General features: G+C 33.8%; 1 protein-coding gene across 1 annotated transcript; it reads right to left on the reverse strand.

Moving 5' to 3' along the window:
• Positions 1-5159: 5159 nt before the first annotated feature.
• LOC110902192 lies at positions 5160-13996 on the reverse strand. Its single transcript, XM_022148907.1, has 2 exons — positions 13556-13996; positions 5160-5360 (listed from the first exon to the last, which is right to left on the reverse strand). Exons 1-2 carry the CDS (start codon positions 13994-13996, stop codon positions 5160-5162), a joined length of 642 nt encoding a protein of 213 aa, XP_022004599.1.
• Positions 13997-25699: the final 11703 nt, after the last annotated feature.

The raw sequence follows: 25699 nt of genomic DNA on the forward strand, positions 1-25699 counted from the left end.
TAACTACCAATCATATAACCACCTTCAATAGTGTCGCAATTTTTTTCTCTCTCTCTAATCCCTCACATTTTAAAACACCAAATCATACAAAAAATAACTATAAATCAGATCTAGATGTGTTCATAGTAGTGTGTTTTAGCGATAAAACACAATGTGACGAACTAGTGACTGAATGCTAAAACACAAAATCAAGAATGCCAAAATCATATCAACCAGCAACTGATAAAACACATTATGATGAAACCAGTAACTAATAAAACACAACGACAAAAATCCTCTAATTAATCCAATGATAAACTATTAAAACACAATGGTATCACTCTGTTTGCTGGTAAAACACAATGTTAAGAAATCATCCAGCAAATCAAACAAAAATTCAAGTTAATACTCTATGGTAATAGTCTGTTTGCTGGTAAAACACAGTGTCATGAAATCCTCCAGCAAAAATCATTGTATGGATTGTATGATTTAAATTAAAACTATTAAAACACAATGGTATTAGTCTGTTTGCTGGTAAAACACAATGTCAAGAAATCCTCCAGCAAATCAAACAAAAAATCAAGTTAATACTCAACGGTAATAGTCTGTTTGCTGGTAAAACACAATGTCAAGAAATCCTCCAGCAAAATCAAACAATAAATCAAGTTTTATACTCAATGGTATTAGTCTGTTTGCTGGTAAAACACAACGTCAATAAATCCTCCAGTAAATCAATCAAAAAATCAAGTTTAATACTCAATGGTATTAGTCTGTTTGCTGGTAAAACACAATGTCAAGAATTCTTACAGCAAATCAAACAAAAAATCAAGTTTAATACTCAATGGTATTAGTCTGTTTGCTGGTAAAACACAATGTCAAGAAATCAAGAAATCCTCCAGCAAAAATCATTGCTTGTAAAGATGTTGTGAAAGGCCAGATTTACGAATTCCCTGTGAATATGTTGTATGGATTGTATGATTTAAATTAAAACTGTCAATTTGAATTGAATGGGATATTTAGTTTCCATAATTATCTAGTAAGTTAGTTATCCTAATAATATAATCCATAATTAAAATAATATTCAAATTACACAAATGCCCTTTTTATTAAAAACCCTCCATGCCACATGTCATCTTCCTATTGTTTCCTAGACTTTCTAGGTAACTTAGGCTTTCTAGCCAACTCCCACTCTACATATATATATTATATGTATATATATATATATATATATATATATTATATGTATATATATATATATATATATATATATATATATAGCGAGAGAGGGAGAGAGAGGCCGGTTATCGTACAATAGGCCTAATCGTACATTACGTACGCTATAACCACAACCGTCAGATCATCTCATTTAAACCACGTGCTTAACTATTAAATTAATCAAATTAAATTATATATATATATATACATATATATATATATATGAAACCGCCAAGGTTAAAATCGTCCATTACGAAATCAAAACCCCTGATAATCAGCAAACAAAAACTCACCATCATACTGTAAACCCAAATTCAAAACATTGCATTTTTCTTCTCCCAAGTTCCGTTCTACTTACCGGTGCGATTCAACGAAGATTGATGAGTTTTGAGAAACGGAGCAAGGCCAACAACGACAGACCACAGGCAAGAAGATGAATCCAGGTATCGAATGACATATGCGATTTTATAATGGGGTTTACAGTGGCTTTGAATGACATATGCGATTTTGTTTGTTTAGTAAGGTTTTTGTCTAAAACCTATAGTTTTATAAGATTACGTATTGTTGTTAACTACGATTTTGTTAGGGTTTATGTCTGGTATGGTTTTTATTAGGTTTTGTATGATTATGTAGGTTTGTTAGTGGTTAGCTGATACATGTGCGATATTATAGAGAGTTTTGTATGGGTTTTGTATGACAAATGCGATTTTATATGTTTAGTTTTGTTTGTTGAGGTTTTTTGTCTGAGGCATGCGATTTCATAAAGTTATTTTTGTCTAGGGCATGCGATTTTATATTATTTTGTATTTTTGGTAATGGTTAGCTTGTGCATGCGAATTTATAAAATCATCCATGCGATTTTATATGATTAGTTAGTTTTGGTATATGATTAAATGATAAATGCGATTTTATAAATGTTTTTTTGTCTGAAGCATGCGATTTATATGATTAGGTAGTTTTGGTAATGCTTAACAGATACATGCGAATTCATAACTCATTCATGCGATTTTATCAACTTAGTGAGTTTTGGTAAATGTTAAGTGATACATGCGATTTTATAAGGTTTTTGTCTGATAGCATGTGATTTTGTAGAAATAGAATCTGATGATGACTTTGAAGAGCCCATATCAACATTGAAAAAAGTGAACAAAAATAGAAAAAGAAGGGTTGTGGTTAAAAGTTCTGAGGATGATGACTTTGTTGAGCCACTGCCAAAAAAGAAGAAGATGACAAGAGATCTAAGATACAAACAAAAAAACTTTCAAAAAAGGTGGAACAGGGAAAAAACCAAGCCAGCTGGAACCACCTAGAACAGAACCTAGGGCTTTCTTTGTATACAGCAACGAAGCAATACTGTTGAGATGTCAACCTAACTCGTATATGGATATTGTGAAAAAAATTTCAAAAAAACAGGCTGATTAGGTGAAGAATATGGGATTTAGGGCTATTCTAGATATGAATATCAATCATATTTCGACACGTTGGGCATATTGGCTAGCCAGAAACTTTGACGAGATGTTCGATACGCTAAACGTAGGCAAACACCAAATAAAAATTACATCGGACACAGTTTATGAGGTATTTGGAATACCAAAGGGGCCAAAGCCAGTTGAAATAATAGTCGATAAAAGAAAAGTTAAAAAGGTGGAGAAAATTGAAAAGAGTAAAGAACCGGGAAATACTGTTATGGATACATTCATCAGTCAATGGGGGGGGGGACGCGAGAATTACCCATGGCTTAATTGCAACTGCAATAGATAATTAAAGAGATGGGGGGAGCCTGTTTAGAATAAATTTCCTGGTGTACTGGATGACGTTTTTTGCGGAGATTACAAAAGCCACAACTGCAAATGATAGATGTTTGCTTGGTGTAGAGGCTGTTGAGGACATACCGCATCTAGATTTGGTGCTCATATCTACTGGACACTTTGCGTCGTACACGAACGGGCTGGAAGAACATAAAAGTACAATTCGTGGGACCTGTTGCCTTTCTTATGGTATGTTTTACTACATTTGATAACATGTTTAGAAGATTAGTTAGTTTTGTTATATAACTGAATGATACATGGGATTTTAATAAATGTTTTTTTGCAAATTAGTGGTGACGGCTGGTCATTTTGATCCCAATTCGTTTGATGAAGGAGAAGAAGTTAACCCCTTTGTTGTAAGTTTTTTTTTGTTTTTTTTTTCGAAATACCTTTGTTTGGTTATTATTTTAGCAAATGTGTCTTGCTACCATTGTTGTTAGACCCTCTTATGCACTTTTTTTTTCCTTTTTCTTGCTTCATTAAAAATTCAATTAGTTATTTAAGAATTAATGTTTTGTGGAGAACTACGTTACCATTTTTATGACTACTTTGTGTATTAAAACCTATCATGATTCACTTATAATTATATATGTACACATATATTTGTTTTTCTAATTTTGTGCGTTTGAGGACACGAAAGCATGACAAGACTTTTACAATAAGGAAATTTATTCAATCCTATTATGGTTATGTTTTCCTCTTTTTGTCGACAATAACAGTTTGCCTTGTGGTATATGGTTGTAACATGACACTTATTTGAGCATGGAGACGAAGACGTGAATTGAAATTACTTATATTGAGGTAATTTTTCAAACCTTTAGCACTTATTATTTTTATTCTTTTTGTTTGCCGATTATTGTTATTTTTTCGGAGGAGCTGTTCTACTTTTATGCATTTTAATTGTGCTCTCCCTATTTTAATTGTAGGGGCTTATGTTATGGTACACATCGTCTTTGTTTTGACCAAAGATGAATTAAATTCCTAAAATTAGACGATAGGACAGTGTTGTTTTTATCTTATCCATGTTACTCAAATTATGTTATCATAAACTCTTTTTTTATCCCTTAATACCAATGTAAGGATACAAAGCATGGTACCAACTACTTTGATGTATAAGAGCTGAACAATAGGTTTGCAACTGTCTAATGTTCTTTGCAATGTTCATTTTTCTTTCTGATTACCTAGCTTAGGAGAAATTTCATATGTTCATGTCAATTACATTTTATACCTCAATATTGCTCATATGTTGACTTTAATTTCACTTGTGCAGACTCGACTACAACTTTGAGAAGCTCGCATTTTTTAGTCATATTTTGTTTGTTACACATGCTATTATGAATGGATTTTTTTAAGCACAGCCACAAATCACATTTTAGTATCATTTTGCTCATTATTCAACCGGTGTTGAATAAGTCAAAAGAAATCGTTTATACTTTTTCATTGGTTCTTTTTTATTGTGTTAATCAGTTCTGTTTAAACATAATGGAAAACATTAATAACATAGTTGTTATAACAGACAGGCCAGCAGAGAATCCAGTCAGAGATGCAGTCATTGAGTTTGACATACTTTTCAAGATGATCCGGTTCCTCCTTAGGGTGTAAGATTATGATGGTGATGAAACCGAAACAAGGGTTGGTTTCGGTTATGGAGAGAGAGCCGAAAGTGATGTTATTAGGGTTGTGTGAATTGTGTAATTGTCTAACCCTTAAACTCTCTAATAATCTCCTTATATATACACCCAAGAGAAAACTTAATTAGTTAATAAGGGTAATATGGTACATCAACAATTACCAACTAATTATTAATAGGTTATTAATATATTTTGATCTATATAATATAAATGATTATAATATAATAGCTATTATAACAATTATATATTTAATCTCACATGTTGTTGAATGGAATATGCAATTTCATCTTTTGTAATGTTTTTGTTATTTTTTTTATTCCGTTTATCAAAATTAAATAGCTCATCCGTATATCACACGGGTAGATAACCTAGTATAACAATATATATTAGAAAATCCATCATTCATCGTAAACTTTTTTTAAAAAAAAAAATATTATTAGCCAACAATCTTTAGATCAAGTGGTAGAAGCCTTGTATTTCTTTTGAGAGATGCAGCTTCAACTCCCATTTGGTACACAGTGAGGCCCTAGTGGGCAATGATAGGAGACCTAGGGAAACCTGGGTTGGATCTTTGAGGCAAACAGGTTTTATTAGTAATTTCACCGACGTGCCTACGGGCGGGTGGGTTATTAGGTTTCTTCGGAATTTGTGGTGGACTCGGGTTACTCTCGGAGTACTTTGTTTGTCCAATGGGTACGCCAAGATTGTTCGGGATTGATATTGTTGGCTGCTAAAAAATATATACAGTAGAAACTCGATAAATTAATACTCGATTATTTAATAAACTCTCTAAGATAATATTTTTTGCCGGTCCCGACTCGGGGATAGGGTGCTAAATTAATAATTCGCTAAAATTATAAGATAATACATTTTTAATAATTTTTTTAGACCCCATATAAAATATAAATTAATAATTCCTTATATATAGCATATTACATTAATGATTTATGAAGGTTTCTTGAAAAATCACTCAATTGTCTTTTGTTTTTTGTTGAAATCAATTTCCCCTTGTGTCACACCCCAACCAATGGCGGAAACATCGGGATGAGACGAAGTGTGAAGATTGCTCGAGACATCATAACGCTAATAATTGTGACAAGTATTTAAATAATCGTTTCATTTCATTTCTAAAGAATCAAGGTTTTGAAACAAAGTACAACAACATGAATAATAAATTGATACAATACAAATACAATTCTTTCTAAGTGTGTATCTAAGCATCCTACTAGATTCCATGCATCGTCAACATCCACCTGTAACATGTTAAAATAAAGTTCAATGCAAAAGCAAAGGCGAGTATACAAGTTTGATACGTACATAGCAAAAAGATAAGTTTGAACAATTCCTCATAGCAAGCATGTGATTCAAGATGAACATTTAAATATGGTATGTGTCTAACATATCAAACCAAGGAAACGCAATATGCTCATGACATAACCGAAGATAAAGAGGCGGGTCGTTAATCCTATAGCGCTACATATGTCACGGTTTGACTCGTACGAAGTTAATGATAAATTCGACACATAAGATAAATCCAAGTTTAAAGCATCAAGCCATCACGTATACAAGCATGTTATAGGAATATTCATGTGTTTAAGTAAAATGTTCATGTGTAAGCTTGTTGATAGATAAACATGTTACACCCCAAAAGTGGTAAAAGTAAAAAGGGGGAATACGAGTATACTCACAAAGTTTGCATATGCTTTCCGATTATCCAATTATTGACGAGTTGACGAGGTTAGAAGATTGAATGTGTAGGGTTAAAGTTCAAGTATGCTTAGAGTCGAGATTCGGTATTTAAAACAACATAAAAGTAAGATATGAGAATAGCATGTGAAAATAATCATCTTCAACACTTAACACTTGTATGACACTTGGTAACCACAAGGGTTATGATAATGTTTTCATGAGTTGAACACCCATAAGAATCACAACAAGGTTTAGGTCTTAGGTGATGTTCTACTACTTTAACATATAAACATAAGTTCAACATCAAAGGTTCGAATGAGTGTATATATATATATATATATATATCTAGGTTAAGTACTACATATTATTTAATCCAATAATTCAAGTAGGAGGTAGAAGATTAGGATCTTCATTTAGGCACCTCGTGTTATCATAGATGTCATGTATGGGGTAGGAAGAACATGCTTCTATTTAGGAACCCCTTGAATGTTCACCACTTCACTTGATGTAAAAACAACCAAGGAGGGTCACGAACTAGGTTTAGCACAATAACATAACCAGCCTAACTATAGAGAAATCACCAAATCATGTGAGGATTGTATGTAGGACAACCCAAGTTGTTCCATAATCACTCATTCATCAAGATCTAAGCTTGACATGATTTGTGGGTTAAATACCCTAACAAAACAGAAAGTATTTGAGGTTTTAACCTCTGATTTATAGTGTCTCAACCTTGTTTTTAAGCTTAACCAACCATAAGTGAGGTTGTAAGCATTAGGACATAGGTGTGAGATGTGTTAGACACAAGTTGGATGAGTTTAACAAAGTTTAGATAAAAACAGAAACGAACAGCCCACTTTGGAGCCTATTTGGGGACATTCCAGGGACCTATTTACTGTGAAAAACCCATGGAAATGTAGATAAGGTCAATACAAAGTAGTAGGAAAAAGAATCGAGTGAATCGGATAAGAATTGAGTGAGTTATGCTCATTTTCGTGAAGGGGTGTCAATCTGCTCGAACCCTTGCTTTCAGCTACGGTTTGGAGGATGTTTTGAGAGTTTTTAGTGTTGCAAAAGTGGTAGGGAGGCTGGTTATAAGTGGTATTTATAGGGGGGAGGATTAGGGTTTCAATAGGTTGGGCTTTGGAAGTGTTTAGAAGGGGTTACACCTTGAAACTAGCCCACAAAACCCAACTATATGGGGCTGAATTTTGCTGAATTGGGGCTGCCATATTTCTTTATTTTTTTTATTTTTTAAAATATTATAATGAGTAATTTTGTTAATTAAGTTGTGTAATAATATGCAACAATGTTTCCCCTAACTTGTTACAAGGTGAAATATGAAATAAAACATGATTTAACTAGGTAAAAAGTGTAATGTACAAGTATGTAACATGTTTGTAAGTGACAAGTATATGTCACATATTAGATGATTAACCGTTGTATAAATAAGCATATTATTAGGGGTTTTTAGGTATCAGCAATTTAAGGACAAGCATGGACATGCATCGTGAATAAGTATCGTATAAGTATGAATTACAAATAAGGATTCGATGTACAATGAATTCGAACGTATGAACATGTATGAATATGTAGATGGTGAATTTAAAGAAATACGAATTTTATTTATGATCCAAGTCTTGGATTTTACAACGAAAAGACGACTACAATAATACAAGATTTCCAAAAATAGCATTACAAGGCGAGCTTTCTAATTATGGAAAGTATGAAAAAGCAGGGCGTTACAGTCTCCCCTTCTTTAGGAAATTTCGTCCCGAAATTTGTTCAAGAGGAAGACCTTGGAGAAAAAGCATTTTGGCTAAAAGAATCGAGACTTGGGAGTTTTGAAACGTTTAGAAAAGTACGAAATTTTGAAGAACGATAGGATAGGAATTTGTTTGACTAAAATGAGTTGAGGCGTTTAAGCATAGGTAAAACGTGTATGCGTGCGCATAGGCAAAAGGAGTTTAAATAAGTTTGAATGTGAACGAGGTTTGTATGAAAGAAAGGGATAAAGGAGAATAATACGAGCATAGAATGAACGAATGACTCTCAAGGAGTGCAAGTATAAGAATAGCATAAGTGTTGGATAGATGAACGTAGTGTGTTAAGGAGGAAGTCTCGTCGTGGATAATCGGATATAATGCGTTTGTGAGTTGTCTAAAGTTGTATTAGGTCTAAATAGGTCTGTAAGACATCGAATTTCTCATGGCACGTTCCTACGAGATTTTGGTAACATGGTGAAAACACTTATATATAGGAAGTACCAGCGGCGTATCCACCATGTTTTGACCACGTTACGTCCGTTTCGTATTCGGTGTCATGTTACGTCCCGTGTCTTACCGTACACAGTAGTACACTCTATGGTTCTCATGAGCCAATCACTATAATCCCGTGTGCACCCGCGATTATATTGATCATCGCATGGTCCGCATAGCTTGTACTAGTTATGTATGAATTAGGGTATACATAAAAAATTTAGAATGTGTACGTGTAAGAATGTAGTATGCAAGCAAGTCCATGCTTAAGTATGTATGGGACCCACATAAGCGAATCCCTCGGATTACGCTTGCGTACGGGTACGAATGTATGAATCATGAGTATGAATGAAAGTATGAGCATAAGTTTAAGTATGGATACGCGTGTATGTATAAGCATAACCATAAAACGTACAAGCAGTATGTGTATAAGCATAAGCATAATACGTATGAATATAAGTGTAGGTACGAAAATTAAATATTGCGTATATAGTGTTTGTTGGGACATCACGGATCTAAGTGTATAAATCGTTCAAAAGGTCGAGTATGTAAATACGAATGATATAAATGATGTTATCGCAAGGTAACGACCAAAATGTGTACGATGATATGCATGTATAGTTGTTTAAATGAAACATTGAGTTTGTCGAATCAAAATTAGGTTGACCTTGATTGGAAGGGTAGAATATAGTTGTGTATGTAAGAAGATATAAAGTACTAATTGGTTAGGCATAATGTATTTTTGTAATGATTGAAATGCTACTTTTGTTAAAAAAAAATTCATGTAAGTCAAAGATTGTCGGTTCCCATGAAGACTTCTTGCCCGCGTGTTTTGTAAATTGGTGTAGGAAAAGGTTTTTGTTTAAAAAGTAGGTTCGTTTCATCAAATAAGAAATTATGAATTTAGGAGGTCCTTGTGAAAACTAGGATCCTTAGAAGAGAATTTTAGCAAAAAGGACTTAGTAATTTAAAAAAAATAACAAATGATTTGTTGATGTTGAAAAGGGTATTTGGTAAAACAATCATATAACTTCTATAAAATCTTATAAGTATTTGGGAAAGGTTGGTTGGATTTTGATTAAAAGTAGAAGGTGAGCATGTTTTAGTGATTAAGTCGAATATGAAGTTCATGGGCAAGAGTTTCATTGAACTGATTAAATTGATGGGTAGCATTTCGTAAGGTTTTGAAGTTCGAGTAATAAAACGTTTTAAGACATGATTATGAATTTCGCGTGTATGAGTTGTGTGAAAATAGATTGTAGAATAAGGAGTACGTTTGATAAAACAATAAATTTTGAAAATCGCATAAGTAGGGATTTGATTAATGGTGAGCAATTTAGGTATAAGATATGATTGAGTTGCATAATAAGGCGTTTTAAAAGAACGTTTTGTTAACGCTCACCTAGGTAAGGGAATCACCCCTAACTCGTTGGTGAGGTCGTTTTAAGGAAAAAGGGGAGTGGAGTTAATCTTCAAGGTAAGGAAATCACTCCTATCTCGATGATATGTCTCCACTTGTCGTTACAAGGGTTATGAATTAAATTATATGAAATCATGCATATGTATAAATGTATGGAAAAGATTCAATATGTTGTGTGTGTAAAAAGAGAATATCGAAAGTAAGTTCAAATTTGAAAGATCGTATCGTATAAAATGAATAATAGAAACGCATGTTTAACCAAAGTTTGGAGTGTTCCAAAACGGAACTTTGACTAACCAAAGTGGTCGAAAAGTCTTTTGAATTTGAGGAGCATGCTTTGGCCTAATAGGTAAAATACTCTCGCCGACAAGTCGGTTAACGGTATTTACCCTTCCGGTTACTACATGTCCCAAATCAATCGAAATTTCGAGACTTGGCGGGATTAAAAAAAATATCAAGGAGTGGAACTAGTCGACAAGGTGCGGGTTTCACCCCTAACTTGGCGATTTCGTATCCTAAGTGTGGTTGGTACTCGTCGGGTCAAAATTTAATTTCAACACTTTGACGAGGGTCCACTAGAATTTGAAATTTGAACTTCTCCATCAAGGTGAGGATTTCACTCCTAACTTGATGGTGAATTTCGTGTAAAAAGAAAAGGAAAGTGGATGAATTGAGGGTTGTTCACCGAATTATGGGTTTCACGCCTATTTTGGTGAACTCGTCTCGTTTGTGTAATATGTGTGTTGTCGGATTTAGAATAATCGAGTAGAACGCGTGAGGAAAAGTGTATATTAAAGATTAAACAAACAAGTATAACATGTCAAGAATATCACAATAAAAGTGAAATGATGAAACGAATATTAACGCATAAAAAGTATGTCAAGAACACACATAAAGGATAAAATGATGAAACAAGTATTAACACATAATAAAAACAAGTATAGCATGTTAAGTGTTAACACATAAGTGACACATATGCTTACAATAGCAAAAGAGAATAAATAAAAGCAAATAAGATAGCATGCTAGTAATTTCAAGTAAAACATACGAATAAAGCTCTAGAACTATAGACTAGGTTAAAGCATTCCTAGTTTTCCTAATTCCCTATAGTTATGGCTCTGATACCAATCTATCACACCCCAACCAATGGCGGAAACATCGGGATGAGACGAAGTGTGAAGATTGCTCGAGACATCATAACGCTAATAATTGTGACAAGTATTTAAATAATCATTTCATTTCATTTCTAAAGAATCAAGGTTTTGAAACAAAGTACAACAACATGAATAATAAATTGATACAATACAAATACAATTCTTTCTAAGTGTGTATCTAAGCATCCTACTAGATTCCATGCATCGTCAACATCCACCTGTAACATGTTAAAATAAAGTTCAATGCAAAAGCAAAGGCGAGTATACAAGTTTGATACGTACATAGCAAAAAGATAAGTTTGAACAATTCCTCATAGCAAGCATGTGATTCAAGATGAACATTTAAATATGGTATGTGTCTAACATATCAAACCAAGGAAACGCAATATGCTCATGACATAACCGAAGATAAAGAGGCGGGTCGTTAATCCTATAGCGCTACATATGTCACGGTTTGGCTCATACGAAGTTAATGATAAATTCGACACATAAGATAAATCCAAGTTTAAAGCATCAAGCCATCACGTATACAAGCATGTTATAGGAATGTTCATGTGTTTAAGCAAAATGTTCATGTGTAAGCTTGTTGATAGATAAACATGTTACACCCCAAAAGTGGTAAAAGTAAAAAGGGGGAATACGAGTATACTCACAAAGTTTGCATATGCTTTCCGATTATCCAATTATTGACGAGTTGACGAGGTTAGAAGATTGAATGTGTAGGGTTAAAGTTCAAGTATGCTTAGAGTCGAGATTCGGTATTTAAAACAACATAAAAGTAAGATATGAGAATAGCATGTGAAAATAATCATCTTCAACACTTAACACTTGTATGACACTTGGTAACCACAAGGGTTATGATAATGTTTTCATGAGTTGAACACCCATAAGAATCACAACAAGGTTCAGGTCTTAGGTGATGTTCTACTACTTTAACATATAAACATAAGTTCAACATCAAAGGTTCGAATGAGTGTATATATATATATATATATATATATCTAGGTTAAGTACTACATATTATTTAATCCAATAATTCAAGTAGGAGGTAGAAGATTAGGATCTTCATTTAGGCACCTCGTGTTATCATAGATGTCATGTATGGGGTAGGAAGAACATGCTTCTATTTAGGAACCCCTTGAATGTTCACCACTTCACTTGATGTAAAAACAACCAAGGAGGGTCACGAACTAGGTTTAGCACAATAACATAACCAGCCTAACTATAGAGAAATCACCAAATCATGTGAGGATTGTATGTAGGACAACCCAAGTTGTTCCATAATCACTCATTCATCAAGATCTAAGCTTGACATGATTTGTGGGTTAAATACCCTAACAAAACAGAAAGTATTTGAGGTTTTAACCTCTGATTTATAGTGTCTCAACCTTGTTTTTAAGCTTAACCAACCATAAGTGAGGTTGTAAGCATTAGGACATAGGTGTGAGATGTGTTAGACACAAGTTGGATGAGTTTAACAAAGTTTAGATAAAAACAGAAACGAACAGCCCACTTTGGAGCCTATTTGGGGACATTCCAGGGACTTATTTACTGTGAAAAACCCATGGAAACGTAGATAAGGTCAATACAAAGTAGTAGGAAAAAGAATCGAGTGAATCGGATAAGAATTGAGTGAGTTATGCTCATTTTCGTGAAGGGGTGTCAATCTGCTCGAACCCTTGCTTTCAGCTACGGTTTGGAGGATGTTTTGAGAGTTTTTAGTGTTGCAAAAGTGGTAGGGAGGCTGGTTATAAGTGGTATTTATAGGGGGAAGGATTAGGGTTTCAATGGGTTGGGCTTTGGAAGTGTTTAGAAGGGGTTACACCTTGAAACTAGCCCACAAAACCCAACTATATGGGGCTGAATTTTGCTGAATTGGGGCTGCCATATTTCTTTATTTTTTTATTTTTTAAAATATTATAATGAGTAATTTTGTTAATTAAGTTGTGTAATAATATGCAACAATGTTTCCCCTAACTTGTTACAAGGTGAAATATGAAATAAAACATCATTTAACTAGGTAAAAAGTGTAATGTACAAGTATGTAACATGTTTGTAAGTGACAAGTATATGTCACATATTAGATGATTAACCGTTGTATAAATAAGCATATTATTAGGGGTTTTTAGGTATCAGCAATTTAAGGACAAGCATAGACATGCATCGTGAATAAGTATCGTATAAGTATGAATTACAAATAAGGATTCGATGTACAATGAATTCGAACGTCTGAACATGTATGAATATGTAGATGGTGAATTTAAAGAAATACGAATTTTATTTATGATCCAAGTCTTGGATTTTACAACGAAAAGACGACTACAATAATACAAGATTTCCAAAAATAGCATTACAAGGCGAGCTTTCTAATTATGGAAAGTATGAAAAAGCAGGGCGTTACACCTTGAATCTCGTCTCTAATTTTCCTTAGCATGGTAAGAACTTCTAGTGTTGTTTTCTCATAGCTCAACAAGAAACTGTTCAATGTGATTGCCACTTTAATAGCTTCGTTTCGCGAAGGGGGCTCCATTGTAGAACTTTCATCATCTTCTTCATCGATATCATCTTTATTAATTCCAATAACGCTTTCAATAATTTCTTCATCAGTCAACAACTGTGCAACTACATTTTCTTCTGGGTGAGTTAGAACATCTTCGACATCCATTGCATTGCGATAACCCAACTCTTTGATCAAATTCTGGAGTTCTTGAGTGCTTTCACTACCTTCATCTGAGTTCTCAAAAGTCATGTTATCTGTTGATCGAAGTTTACAATGGCGAAAGCAGTTCGCAATTGTATTTGCACGAACATCCATAGTCCATGCTGAAATTGCAAGATTCATTGCATCTAATACATTTATTTTTGCTGGATTTGGAACCCCTAATTCATAACCATCCAAAAGACTTCTATAAAATCGACGACGATAATGCATCTTAAAAGCTCGTATGATCCCCGCGTCACAAGGTTGAATTTTTGAAGTTGTGTTTGGTGGCAAAAAAAAAAGTAATTCAAAATTTCGTAATCCTTCAATAATTTTTGGATGAGCAGTGCAATTATCCACAATCAAGAGAATTTTTGTTTGTGTTAACCTATTTTGATCTTGTATTTATATAGAAAATATTTTTAATGTCCATAAAGTGATACATTGAACACAAGAATCATAATAAGGTGGGAGATTGAAGGTTTCTTTCAAATTGGGTCGTTCATTTGATATACATTGATTGTATACAATAAATAAATGGAAGCTTGAAAGGTGTTTGTAAACTAAGTATTCTACTATAAATTAATAAAATATTAATTAATATATAAATTAATAATTATTAGTTTATCAATTAATTAATAACTCTTTTAATTAATAAATTTTGGTGGTCTTAAGTGTATTATTTTATAGAGTTTCTACTGTATCATAATATATAGTAAAGAATATTGTATTTTTATACAAGTGGACAGGTGTTAATAATTTATGACGAGTGACGACTTCACCGGTTCATAGGGTAGTATCATTGTTCCAGTGTAGTACATGCTAGCTGCTACTTATAGGTTACCATTGATTGATAACGACCCATGCATCTTATCTATGGGTGTTTATACAATTATATGTATTTTATTTTGTTTAACATATATAGATTATTTATCTTTGAATGTATATATCAGAGAAGAGAAAATCAGAATATATTTTTTATACGTGGAAATAGATTTTAATAATTCCAACTATCATCCGTTGACTGTCAACAGTCTCAACTTTAAAAATAATCAGCGATGGTCTCATTTTTTCACATATTGTAAACCAATGGACCTTTACTAGACCGAAAAGGATAAGGGGACAAAAATTGAAATTAAGTTTTTGTTAGTAAAGGTCCATTGATTTACGATATGTAAAAAGATGAGACCACTACCGGTTATTTTTGAAGTTGAGATCATTACCGACCAACAACTAACAATTGTGATTATTAAAATTCATTATTCCTTTATAGGTGATATATCTTTATAATCATATTAAGTCACTTTCAACATACGGAAGTGTTTGAAGTTTAACAAATCACAAATGTTTATGTAAAATATTATTATGAAGTATTTAGAAATTAAGAAATTAAGTTGCAGATGTTATTATGAGTTTACGACCCAAATCTTCTCTAATATGATGTTTGATAGAGTGATAATTGTTATAGTGTTGTGTTAAACATATCTTTATTTTTAGGTTTTTACTACATGTATCATTATCTATACCCATTAAATCAATCACATCACTTTTTTTACTTTATCTCATAAGAGATACGTTACCTTTAGTGCACTCCTTTCAAACGTGTGTCTCCACCAGCTTGTTCACTTGACGATCCGGAGTCTTTACCTTATGATCACTTTACTGAGATGGCCACTAATTTATGCTTGAAATGTCACACCCCTAAAATCCACACGCGGAGTACCACCGCTTGGGAGCGTGACATGACCAGGATCAAGTCATCAATCATATCAAACATAGCATTTAATAATAATAAAAGTCATTAAAGTAGTTCATCATACATGATTGATGTTTCAAAAACCAAGCATTGTTTAAGTAGCGGAAGCATTGTTGTAAACCCAAGTTAAAATACTGAAATGTCATAAGTGTCTAACAAAGTAATATGTTCCTTGTCCACAACGGTCGGCTCCTCTTTGTGCAAGCTCCATGTACCTAACGATCTGCAAGGCATGTAACAGAATGATCAACAAACTAGTTGAGCGAGTTCACAGTAAGTAAATGCATAACAGTAAGTAACGGGTGGCTCTACTGGGCCGATAGTAAGTTGTATAGGTGGGGGCTTCCCATGTTAAGTGACCACTAGACTATTCGTATCAATTACTCGTATCATCCCTGTTCTTCTTCCGAGAACAGTAGCGCGTACGGGGTGTACGTAGGTTTTACGCACGTATCCTTCACAACCGAGGATAGGAGACGCGGGGGTGTACGTAGGTTTTACGTACGTATCCTTTGTACCGAGGATAGAAGTAAGTAATGCGTACACGTAGGTTTTACGTGCGTGTCTGACATCCGAGGCAGTAATTGGCATATGACCACGTAGGTGTTATTCTAACCTACGGAACCGTCCTGACATCCGAGGATCATGGTAGGTGATAGTCTAGGAAAAGCATATGTACGTTCTTAGTCAATTGTAACCTTTAACCCATTCCCACGACCCGGGAATCCCATGCCTTAGTAGGAGTGTGAACTCACCTGGGTTTGCTCGGCAGACAATAAAATGCTCAAGTATACAGTAAGAGGTCAACCACGTCCTATCATGGTTACTTATGCAAGTTAGGTTCGTACTCAACCATTGCACGTATAAACTACACGTATGTATACACATATAATCATGGCAAGAATCACGTATGCATGTGAACAGGTAAGAGCATAGCATTAACATCCATGTGCGATTCAGTGTCTAAGCCCGAGAGGTAATCCGCCCAAATAACATATCAGCCCAAATAACACATCGGCCCAAAAAGGTAAGCAGTCCAATTAGCAGTCAATCGAATTGGGCCCGTGACAAGGTAGGCCCAAAACAGTGTACGAGCAGCTAGTCTCGAGTCGCAACCGGCGATCTCGAGTCGCAACCGGGATTACGAGTCACAACAGCTGATTACGAGTCGCAACAGGAGGTTGCGAGTCGCAATGGTGATTTCGACTCATCATGGTCCGGTTACGAGTCGCAACTGACGGTCTCGGCTCGTCACGGTCTGGTTACGAGTCGCAACCTGACTCGCAATCATGATTGCGGCTGATGTTGTTGTGTGGTCTCGAGTGGGGTACCGACTCGCAATGAGTGATACCGAGTCGCAACCGCATGTAACTGGTTTCCATAATCATACGCAACAATCATTCCGTAATTTATGCAAACAACTAAGCAGTTTCACAATTTAGATCAAACCTAGTAATTAGCAGATTTTTATATCATATTCAACGTGTTCATCTTTAAACAAATGCATAACAGTATCAAGAATAAACAATCGGATCATAATCAAACATATAGCAATCGGTTGGTTTTAAGTCTTGCAACCCTATCATGCATCCTAACCGATTAACACATACATGCAACCGATTTACAATCAACATCACGAATCACTGTTAGGCTTCTATCATACAACCCGGTTTGTGTGAACATACATAAGAGCCGATTTACATACAAGCAGAGTGGTTATGATAACCTATGTCACTTAATCAGTTTAGCTCGATAACATAACTCATCCGATTACAATCATATTGTGAACAAACGATTTGCAAGAACACAACCTAAACCACATAAATCGTACAAGAACATAATCAATCATACTAACCGGTTACAAGTAAAGGAGTGTGATCCGGATGGGAAGTTGGTTCTTGTGCCGTCGGTTTCCAAGCAACGAGAGGGAGAGAGAGAGCTTGTGTGTGTTGTTGTTTTTGTGGTTGCAAAGATTGTAAAACTAAAACCCTAAGATGTGTATGTGTATAAATACGTAGAGGGGATGTGGGCCGAAACCCCACATGGGTTTTCTCATGGTCTCGAGTCCACTAAATGGACCGAGTGGGTTTGTGTTCGGTGTGGTTCGATAATTATAACACTAAATCACATAATTCACGTAATACGTATCATTCAATCAATCACTTAATCGCAATAGTTCATATAGTTACACGTATATAATAGACGGTAAGTACGAGTTGTCACATTATCCCCAACTAATTGGAAATTTCGTCCCGAAATTTGGTATGCACTCACTGAGGAAGCTAGGTAAGTTATAGCGTTCACTGGTTTTCCTGGGGTGTCACATGAAAGTCGATTTGGAACTGATTAGAGCCTTCAATTTGATCAATTTTGTGAAAATAGGGTTTGAAAGTCATTTGGTCGCCCTCCTCTGCGTTCTGGTCGACCCACACACACAAATGTGATGTTGATCATACTACAGATGGCGATCAAGCAACAATTCAAAAACCAAACACTATATTTTAAAGCTTCCGCGCTTAACTAATCATGTTGAAAACAATCTTTTTGGTGTAATCACTTAGCTTGGCATTTGGGATGGTAAAAACTAGTTTGTAGTTAACTCGAACATGGTAATTATTAAACTTTCATTTTGTATAACCTTATGAAATGAAGTATTGACTTTTAAAAATGTGTATTTTATATTATAAGTCTTATATAAATAAGACGGGTGTTACAAGTTGGTATCACAAGTATACAAGGTGGTACGTTTAAACTCATCCGTAATTTAGAGTTAAATGTCATTTTAGTCTCTGTGTTTTGAGTCATTTTGACAGTTTAGTCTAAAGGTTTTATTTTTTGCCTGTGGGTCCAAAAAGGTTTCACCGTTTCCATTTTAGTCCACTTGGTTAACTTCATCCTTTTTTCTGTTAACGAGAAGGGCAATTCCATCATTTTATATGTAATTCTGTTAACTATAAGGGCAATTCGGCCATATAAAATGAACGAATTGCCCTACTCTTTAACAGAAAAATAGATGAAGTTAACCCAGTGGCCTAAATGGCAACAGTGAAACTTTTTTGGATCCACTGATGAAAAATGAAACATTTGGACTAAACTGCCAAAATGACCCAAAGCACATGGATTAAAATGACATTTAACTCCGTAATTTATATCCATGTAGTGATCCAAATTGTATTCAGGGGCGTAGCATATAAGGTGCCGGGAGGGGCGCCCGACCCCCCGAACTTTTCGTTCAGTAGTGTTGTACATGTAATTTTCGTATAGAAACTTTTGGGTATATACGTTTTCGACCCCCCGGTTCTATAGAAATTTTTGGATATATAAGTTTTCAACCACCCGACAAAAACTTCAAGCTTCGCCACTGATTATATTAGAGGAAGTTGTAAGTCAAGTCCATTGAGGGGAGGTTTAATATACAACTATCAACGTAAACATAAGAAAATAAAAAAATAATTTTTACTTTAACCTTCTAATTCCAATTACATGTGTACGTATTAACCCATGTTTTGCTTCAGATTTAACGTTCTCGAAAAGACCACTATATGTTAACATAAGTGAAATACATTGACGATGATGGCAATAACGACAATAAAACTTAGATTAGTTTTTTGAGTAAATCATAAAAATCGTTCTTTATGTTTGTCATTTATAGCAAACTGTGTCATTTATCTTCAATAATTACAAAAAACTTACTCGATATTTGCAAACTCTTGCAAGTTATGTCCTTTAGCCCTAACTCAGTTAATTTTTTGTGGTTAAATCTGACAAAATAAACCCCACATGAGGGTATTTTAGTCATTTTACTCTCATGTGGGATCCATTTGATCAAATTTAACCACAAAAATATCCTTTCTGCGTGAAAGTGAAATTATAGAAATTCATAAACTTATAAACTTGTATCGTGTAATCATATCATATTCGGTGGTCAAACGGTTCATATCAAACAATAATTCGTATAATCGAGAAAAATAATTTATCCATACTGTATAAAAAAACAATGGATCATTCGTATAGTAAAAAGAACATATAAGTCATCCGTAGCATAGTCCAGCGGATTTAAATTTCGATAATTTTAACATCTTCTTTAAAATTGAATATCGTTATGTTTTTAGGGTAGGGATATGGTAAAAATGTCTAAAATGTAAGAAGGGTAAGAAGTGTTTTAAACCATTGGATATTTGATCTAATGGTTGAGATCAATAGGGTATGAAAATGTAAATTGTGTTTTAATTAGAGGGACCTTATGTAAAATTGAAGGGCAGTAGTGTCTTTTTCAATGTTTCAAATATGGTAACCGTATTCTACACAACCAAAAACACCTACATTCACTCCTTTTTCCTTAATTATAGGAATTAATTACCAAGATCTAAATCGGAAGCCTCTTTGTTTTATATAAGATTCAATGCGTGGTGTTTTACGTCAAGAAGAACTGTAATCAGATTCATGGCGTAGTGTTTTATCTGGAGACATTGTTCATGGTGTGGTGTTTTATCTGGAGACATTGTTCATGGCGTGGTGTTTTATCTGGAGACATTGTTCATGGCGTGGTGTTTTATCTGGAGACATTGTTCATGGTGTGGTGTTTTATCTGGAGACATTGTTCATGGTGTGGTGTTTTATCTGGAGACACTGTTCATGGCGTGGTGTTTTAAAACATCTGGAGATATTGTTTATAGCGTGGTGTTTTATCTGGAGACATTGTTCATGGTGTGGTGTTTTATCTGGAGACATTATTCATGGCGTGGTGTTTTATCTCGTGGTGTTTTATCTGGAGACATTGTTCATGACGTGGTGTTTTGTCTCCAGATGTTTAAAACACCACGCCATGAACAATGTCTCCAGATAAAACACCACGCCATGATTCAAGACATGGTGTTTTATCTGGAATCCCAAGCAACCTTCTATGAATATAACACCATACAACTTAATAGAACCCGTTTCATACCAAACATTATATAAAACAAACTTTATCAAATAACTCATGTTTTTTCATGAAAAAAAATATAGATGAAATCCATGAAAACACAGTAAGTTTTATTGTATATTTTTCCTCAACGCAATCTGTATATAAACGACACCATACAAACAATTGTTTTATGCAATAAAACACCACACATGAACCTGTATGCTTTCTTCCATTTGTGATTTTCGTAATGAAAAAATTGCTCCAAAATTGCAGAGAAAAAAAATACTTTTGAACCTGAATTAATGAACGAAGATGATATAATACTAGTTAATGATTGATTCTGATGATATAATCTCCTAAATTAACTCCAAAACAGTTACACGCAATTAATTGATAAGAAAAGGTAAATTACTAATGTATCCTTTTGAATTAATTAAGAAGAGGGACACTTGCCATTCCAAGATTATTTCTTACACTTCTTACAAAAGTCTCACTTTTTACAGGATCCTCTACCATGTTTTTTATGTGTGCCATATATTGTTATCAGGCCATTAGAAGGAAAGAAAGTCATTCGAATGTGGAACTCTTTGATTATTCTTTTAGCATGCTATTACATAGATCTAAAATAAAAGAAACTAGTGTGTTTTTCTCGCGCTACACGACTGGAACTTATTTGATATCAGTCCGGTTTGTTTCGCTACTAGCACTCACTATAACACTTGAAAGAGAAAACTACAAGAATAAAGTCATGATATGCCTAAAAAGATATTGACATGTATTTTACAACAATCAAAACCCTTAAAATGATTATCACTTCCGGTACTACCAATACACGAACCTTTTACATCAATTGAGAACCATAAAAACGAATATCGTTTTTGATACTACCGATACCAGTACCGATGTTGTTTGATCGAAATTGTCACCGTGTCGGTATGATGTTGATACTTGTAGAGTTTACGATACAAAAAAAAATACCTTTTTCTAATACAACTCATCTTTTAAACAAAATTATTACCGGCACCTTTGAAAACGTATCACACCCTCAAATTCCACATGTGAGATTTTTACCGCAAGGTGCATGACAAACCATGATCAAGCCACTCATCATGTTAAACCATTCAAAAATAATTGATAAATATTTAAGTACCACATTCAACATGAATAGTGATAATATTTTAAATGTTCCAAAACGAAAGTTTAAGTTTACAGCGAAAGCTAAAAGTGTAAAAACCAAGATATGACAAAACTCACAGTTGTTTTGCATATTAAAAGAAAACAGTTTAATAAAGCAATGACACTTCAAGATGCAAGTCTCCATGTATGCCGTACCTAGCGTCCTGCAAAACATGCTTAAGTGTATCAACAAAAAGTTGGCGAGTTCACAGTTTTAGTTCAACGAAAAGTAAATTTAAATACGAAACTTATAAAGGCATGTCATGGGTAGCTAACCCACTGTTAAGCAACTAAATTGTTGGTACTGAATACTAACAGTGTAAGTTTTTGTGCCCCACATCAATGTCTATTGGCATTGATGCAAAGTAAGAGTCAAAAGTTCACGCCTGGCTCCCAGCACGGTGTGAGGTTTGTCAAACCTAATAGCATTATCAACTAATACCCCATTTGCCACCCGACAACTGATCGGTATAAAGATAGAGACTTTCAAGATAGAGTTCGTTTAATCTAGGGGTGTTCAGAATTTGTTTCGAATTCGAAAAATTAGAAATTCGATTATATTCGATTCGATTATTAAGAATTCGTTTCGATTATAAGAATTCGAATTCGAATTCCATTCAATTCGAGTCAAGTAAATCAAATACGAATTTATAATTTCAAATTCAATTTGATTCGAAATTCGAAGAAAAATTATACGTTTTTATTTTATTTTTATATATAATACATATATCACTTTTATTGGGTTATACTATAAATTATTTTCAAAATTTATTTCAAGTATTAAAATTACCCGTTACCAAACCCACTACATGACTCATAACTAAACCTAAGTAACAAATCTATCAATAGATTTCTAACCCTAAAAATATTAACTTGTAATGTGGAGTGGTTATTCCCGACTTCTTGTTTTGAGTTTTAGACTTATGGTGCTTTATTTAGAAATTTTTAATTTGATATGGTGCTTTATGGCTGCTTTAGAATTTATGTTTCATTTTGATAGTTTTTTACATGATTTAAAAGAACCCGAATCAAATCAAATTTATTCGAATTCGAATTTTTAATCGAATACAAATTGGGTTTTTTATTCGAATTCGAATTGAATTTGGTATGTTTTAATCAAATACGAATCGAATTCGAATTCAAGAGAAAGTGAAAATTATTCGAATAATTCGATTCGAATAATTCGAAAATTCGATATTTAATTCGATGAACACCCCTAGTTTAATCCACTATAGACATGAAATTAAACTAAGGCATTCAAATGGTGGTATTCCTCCCAGGAATGTATATGTGGTCCCAAACTAGGGATAAGGTAGTCCCAAAACAGGGACGCATGCTTTTAGTAAAGTAGTGAACTCACCTTAGATTTGTTCGGTAAGAGATAAGTAGCTAGGGGAAAGTTATGGATCAAACACGTCCTGGTATGTTTACCGTGTTTTTGTTATTTAGGTTATAAGGATATCACAATATGGTTTCACATAGGTTTTACCACACATGTACGTACACATTTTAAATCAGTTTTCATGTTAAACGCGCTATTATCATGCAATCATACTACAAACGAGGTTATGACAAGTTTCATGCATACACGTATACCACGTAAACACTCCTACATGTTCTAAGGCATTTATACTAATTTTACATCCCAAGAACACTTGTAAAACCAATTAAACAAACTTTTAAAAGCTAACACAAAGTTTCAGGATTTCAGCTCAACAATAGTTTTTAAACCGGTTTTGTGAATTTTATTTACCATATCAAACGGGTCAGCACAAAATTATAAAAATTTTATGAGCCGTGTCAATTAGTCTAGAAAAGTTTGTATAATTTTCTTGGATCCTGAATACTTACAGAAAATTCGTGAAAATAATTTTTCACACAAAGGTATAGTTTACCGTTTATTTTATATAAAAATCCATGTTGGTCCGATTGGCAAAATTCCAGTTGGAGTGTCTCTTAATCTCCTATGGTTATCTACTGTAAAAATCTCAAGTCTTAACTCTAAATATTAGCTGGGTTATAACCCTCGTCATGAACCCCATTTTATGTAGAAAAACTCAGCTTTGACCTTTAATTTCGTTTTAATCTTTTAACTAACCAAAACTCATCAGAAAAATATGAAACCAGTTGGGTTTGAAAGGAAATTCCTTGAACTTGATCTTAGACTCAAAAACTACTCAGTTTCATAGTTTTTAGCTGGGATATAGCCTTTACGAAACGATACAAAATTCTGATAAGAAGCTGATCACTTGTAGCTCTTAACAAAAACGTGTTCATGACTATTACTATCACACTTTCGGCTAATCTAGCATGCATAATGGAAATCATGTAACGTTCCGTAATTTTTCATTCTTATCCATTCGATTGTAATTCGTATTCTTATTTCAGGCATTTATAATTCGAGACTTGATCATAATGGAAATCATATTTTTATTATTTTTACCTAATTATTCATATATAATACGTAAACAATCACAACTACGGATTTTTAATTCAAAACTGAGCAATACATCAAGATTTTATTTGGAATGTTATTTCATTAGTTTTATTATTATGTTTGCATACATTTAACTTGAACCAACTTAATAACCCAAACCCACCTTCTAACCTCCAACCAACTCATTTAATACCCCAAACTCACCTTCTAACCTCCAACCAACTCATTTAATACTCCTCCTAACTCACAACCACCTTCATTTAAACACCAACCACTTAACCATTTTATAAATACCAACCCCTAACACCTTCCAAACACTTGCACCACCTCCAAATTACTTCTAAACTCTCTCAAATCTTCAAGATTTTCAACTTTGGGAAAAAGGTTCAAGAACCAAAATCGGTGACTTTGGTGTTCCACCCCCTCAAAACCGCTCACTCGTATTTTGTGAAAATTCTTCGCAAACCATGAGTATATTTAACCCATTTTATTTTTTATACACTTTGGGTTGCAACATATATCAAATTCATAATCATACATACAATCATGCTTACACAAACACTCAATCCATCAACATGCTACTTGTTATGCTATTTGTTATACATAGTAGGACACACTAAATGCATGTTATCTATCATTAACTTTGCAAGCCTACCTTAACATGTATAGCGCTATACGAGTAGCACACCGCCCCATTTGTTCGGTTATTGTTAAGTATTCAATCTTTTACGGTCTTATCGTTGCCATGATAAGATTACGCTAGTGGACACTTTGGTTTGATTTATAGTTCATGCAAGCTAGTATGATTCATATAACTCAGTATACAATTGCCATGTGGATTCGAGACATTTTCCTTATACTTATGCTATGTAAACCAAACTTGTATGCTCACCGACCATTTGTATTGACAAATACTTTAATACATGTTTCAGGAAATGTATGACGACGCTCAAGAAATCAACTTAGGGCGAACTAGAAACTCATCCAAAATTTCATTTTATGTTTTCTCATTATGTTGTTATATTATTTCCCAATATGTTTTACTTTCCTTTATAAGATGATGTAACATTTAATGAATCTATGAAATTGAATTATTAAAATATTGTTACAATCATAATGTTATGTTGTCTTTGAACAATCTCGTTCATCTTACTCCGATGTTTCCGCTATCAGTTAGGGTGTGACAGCTTGGTATCAGAGCCATAACTATAGTGAATTAAGAAAATTGTCATGTTTGACCTAGTCTATAGTTAAGAAACCTTCATGTTGTGCTTATTTGACTTTTTCTCTCATATTGCATGAAAATATTTAAATCTTCCTAAACTCACTCCATACCATTCTTTTCGATTTAAAAAATACGCCTTTCCTAAGGTAGAAAATATTATATAAGCACGAAAACATTCACATTTCACAAACGACCTCACCAAAATACGCATGAAACCCTTACTTTGGTGACGACTTTCAATCCGCATTTTTCTATTTTTTTTATTTTTATGAAATTCCACCACAAAGTTAGGATTGATTTCCTTACCTTGATGGCAATTTCACTCATCAGATTCTTGTGGACCC

This window comes from Helianthus annuus, chromosome 13 (genome assembly GCF_002127325.2).
Source record: "Helianthus annuus cultivar XRQ/B chromosome 13, HanXRQr2.0-SUNRISE, whole genome shotgun sequence".
Classification (NCBI taxonomy): domain Eukaryota; kingdom Viridiplantae; phylum Streptophyta; class Magnoliopsida; order Asterales; family Asteraceae; genus Helianthus; species Helianthus annuus.

What these genes read in the sequence shown, in the direction of transcription:
- LOC110902192 (XM_022148907.1), bottom strand. Translation starts at nt 13,996, where the DNA reads ATGAATCTTGCAATTTCAGCATGGACTATGGATGTTCGTGCAAATACA. An exon ending in TTAGAGACGAGATTCAAGGT is followed by an intron (nt 5,361 to 13,555) that starts GTAACGCCCTGC and finishes ATTTTTTAGCAG; the next exon opens with CCAACAATATCAATCCCGAA.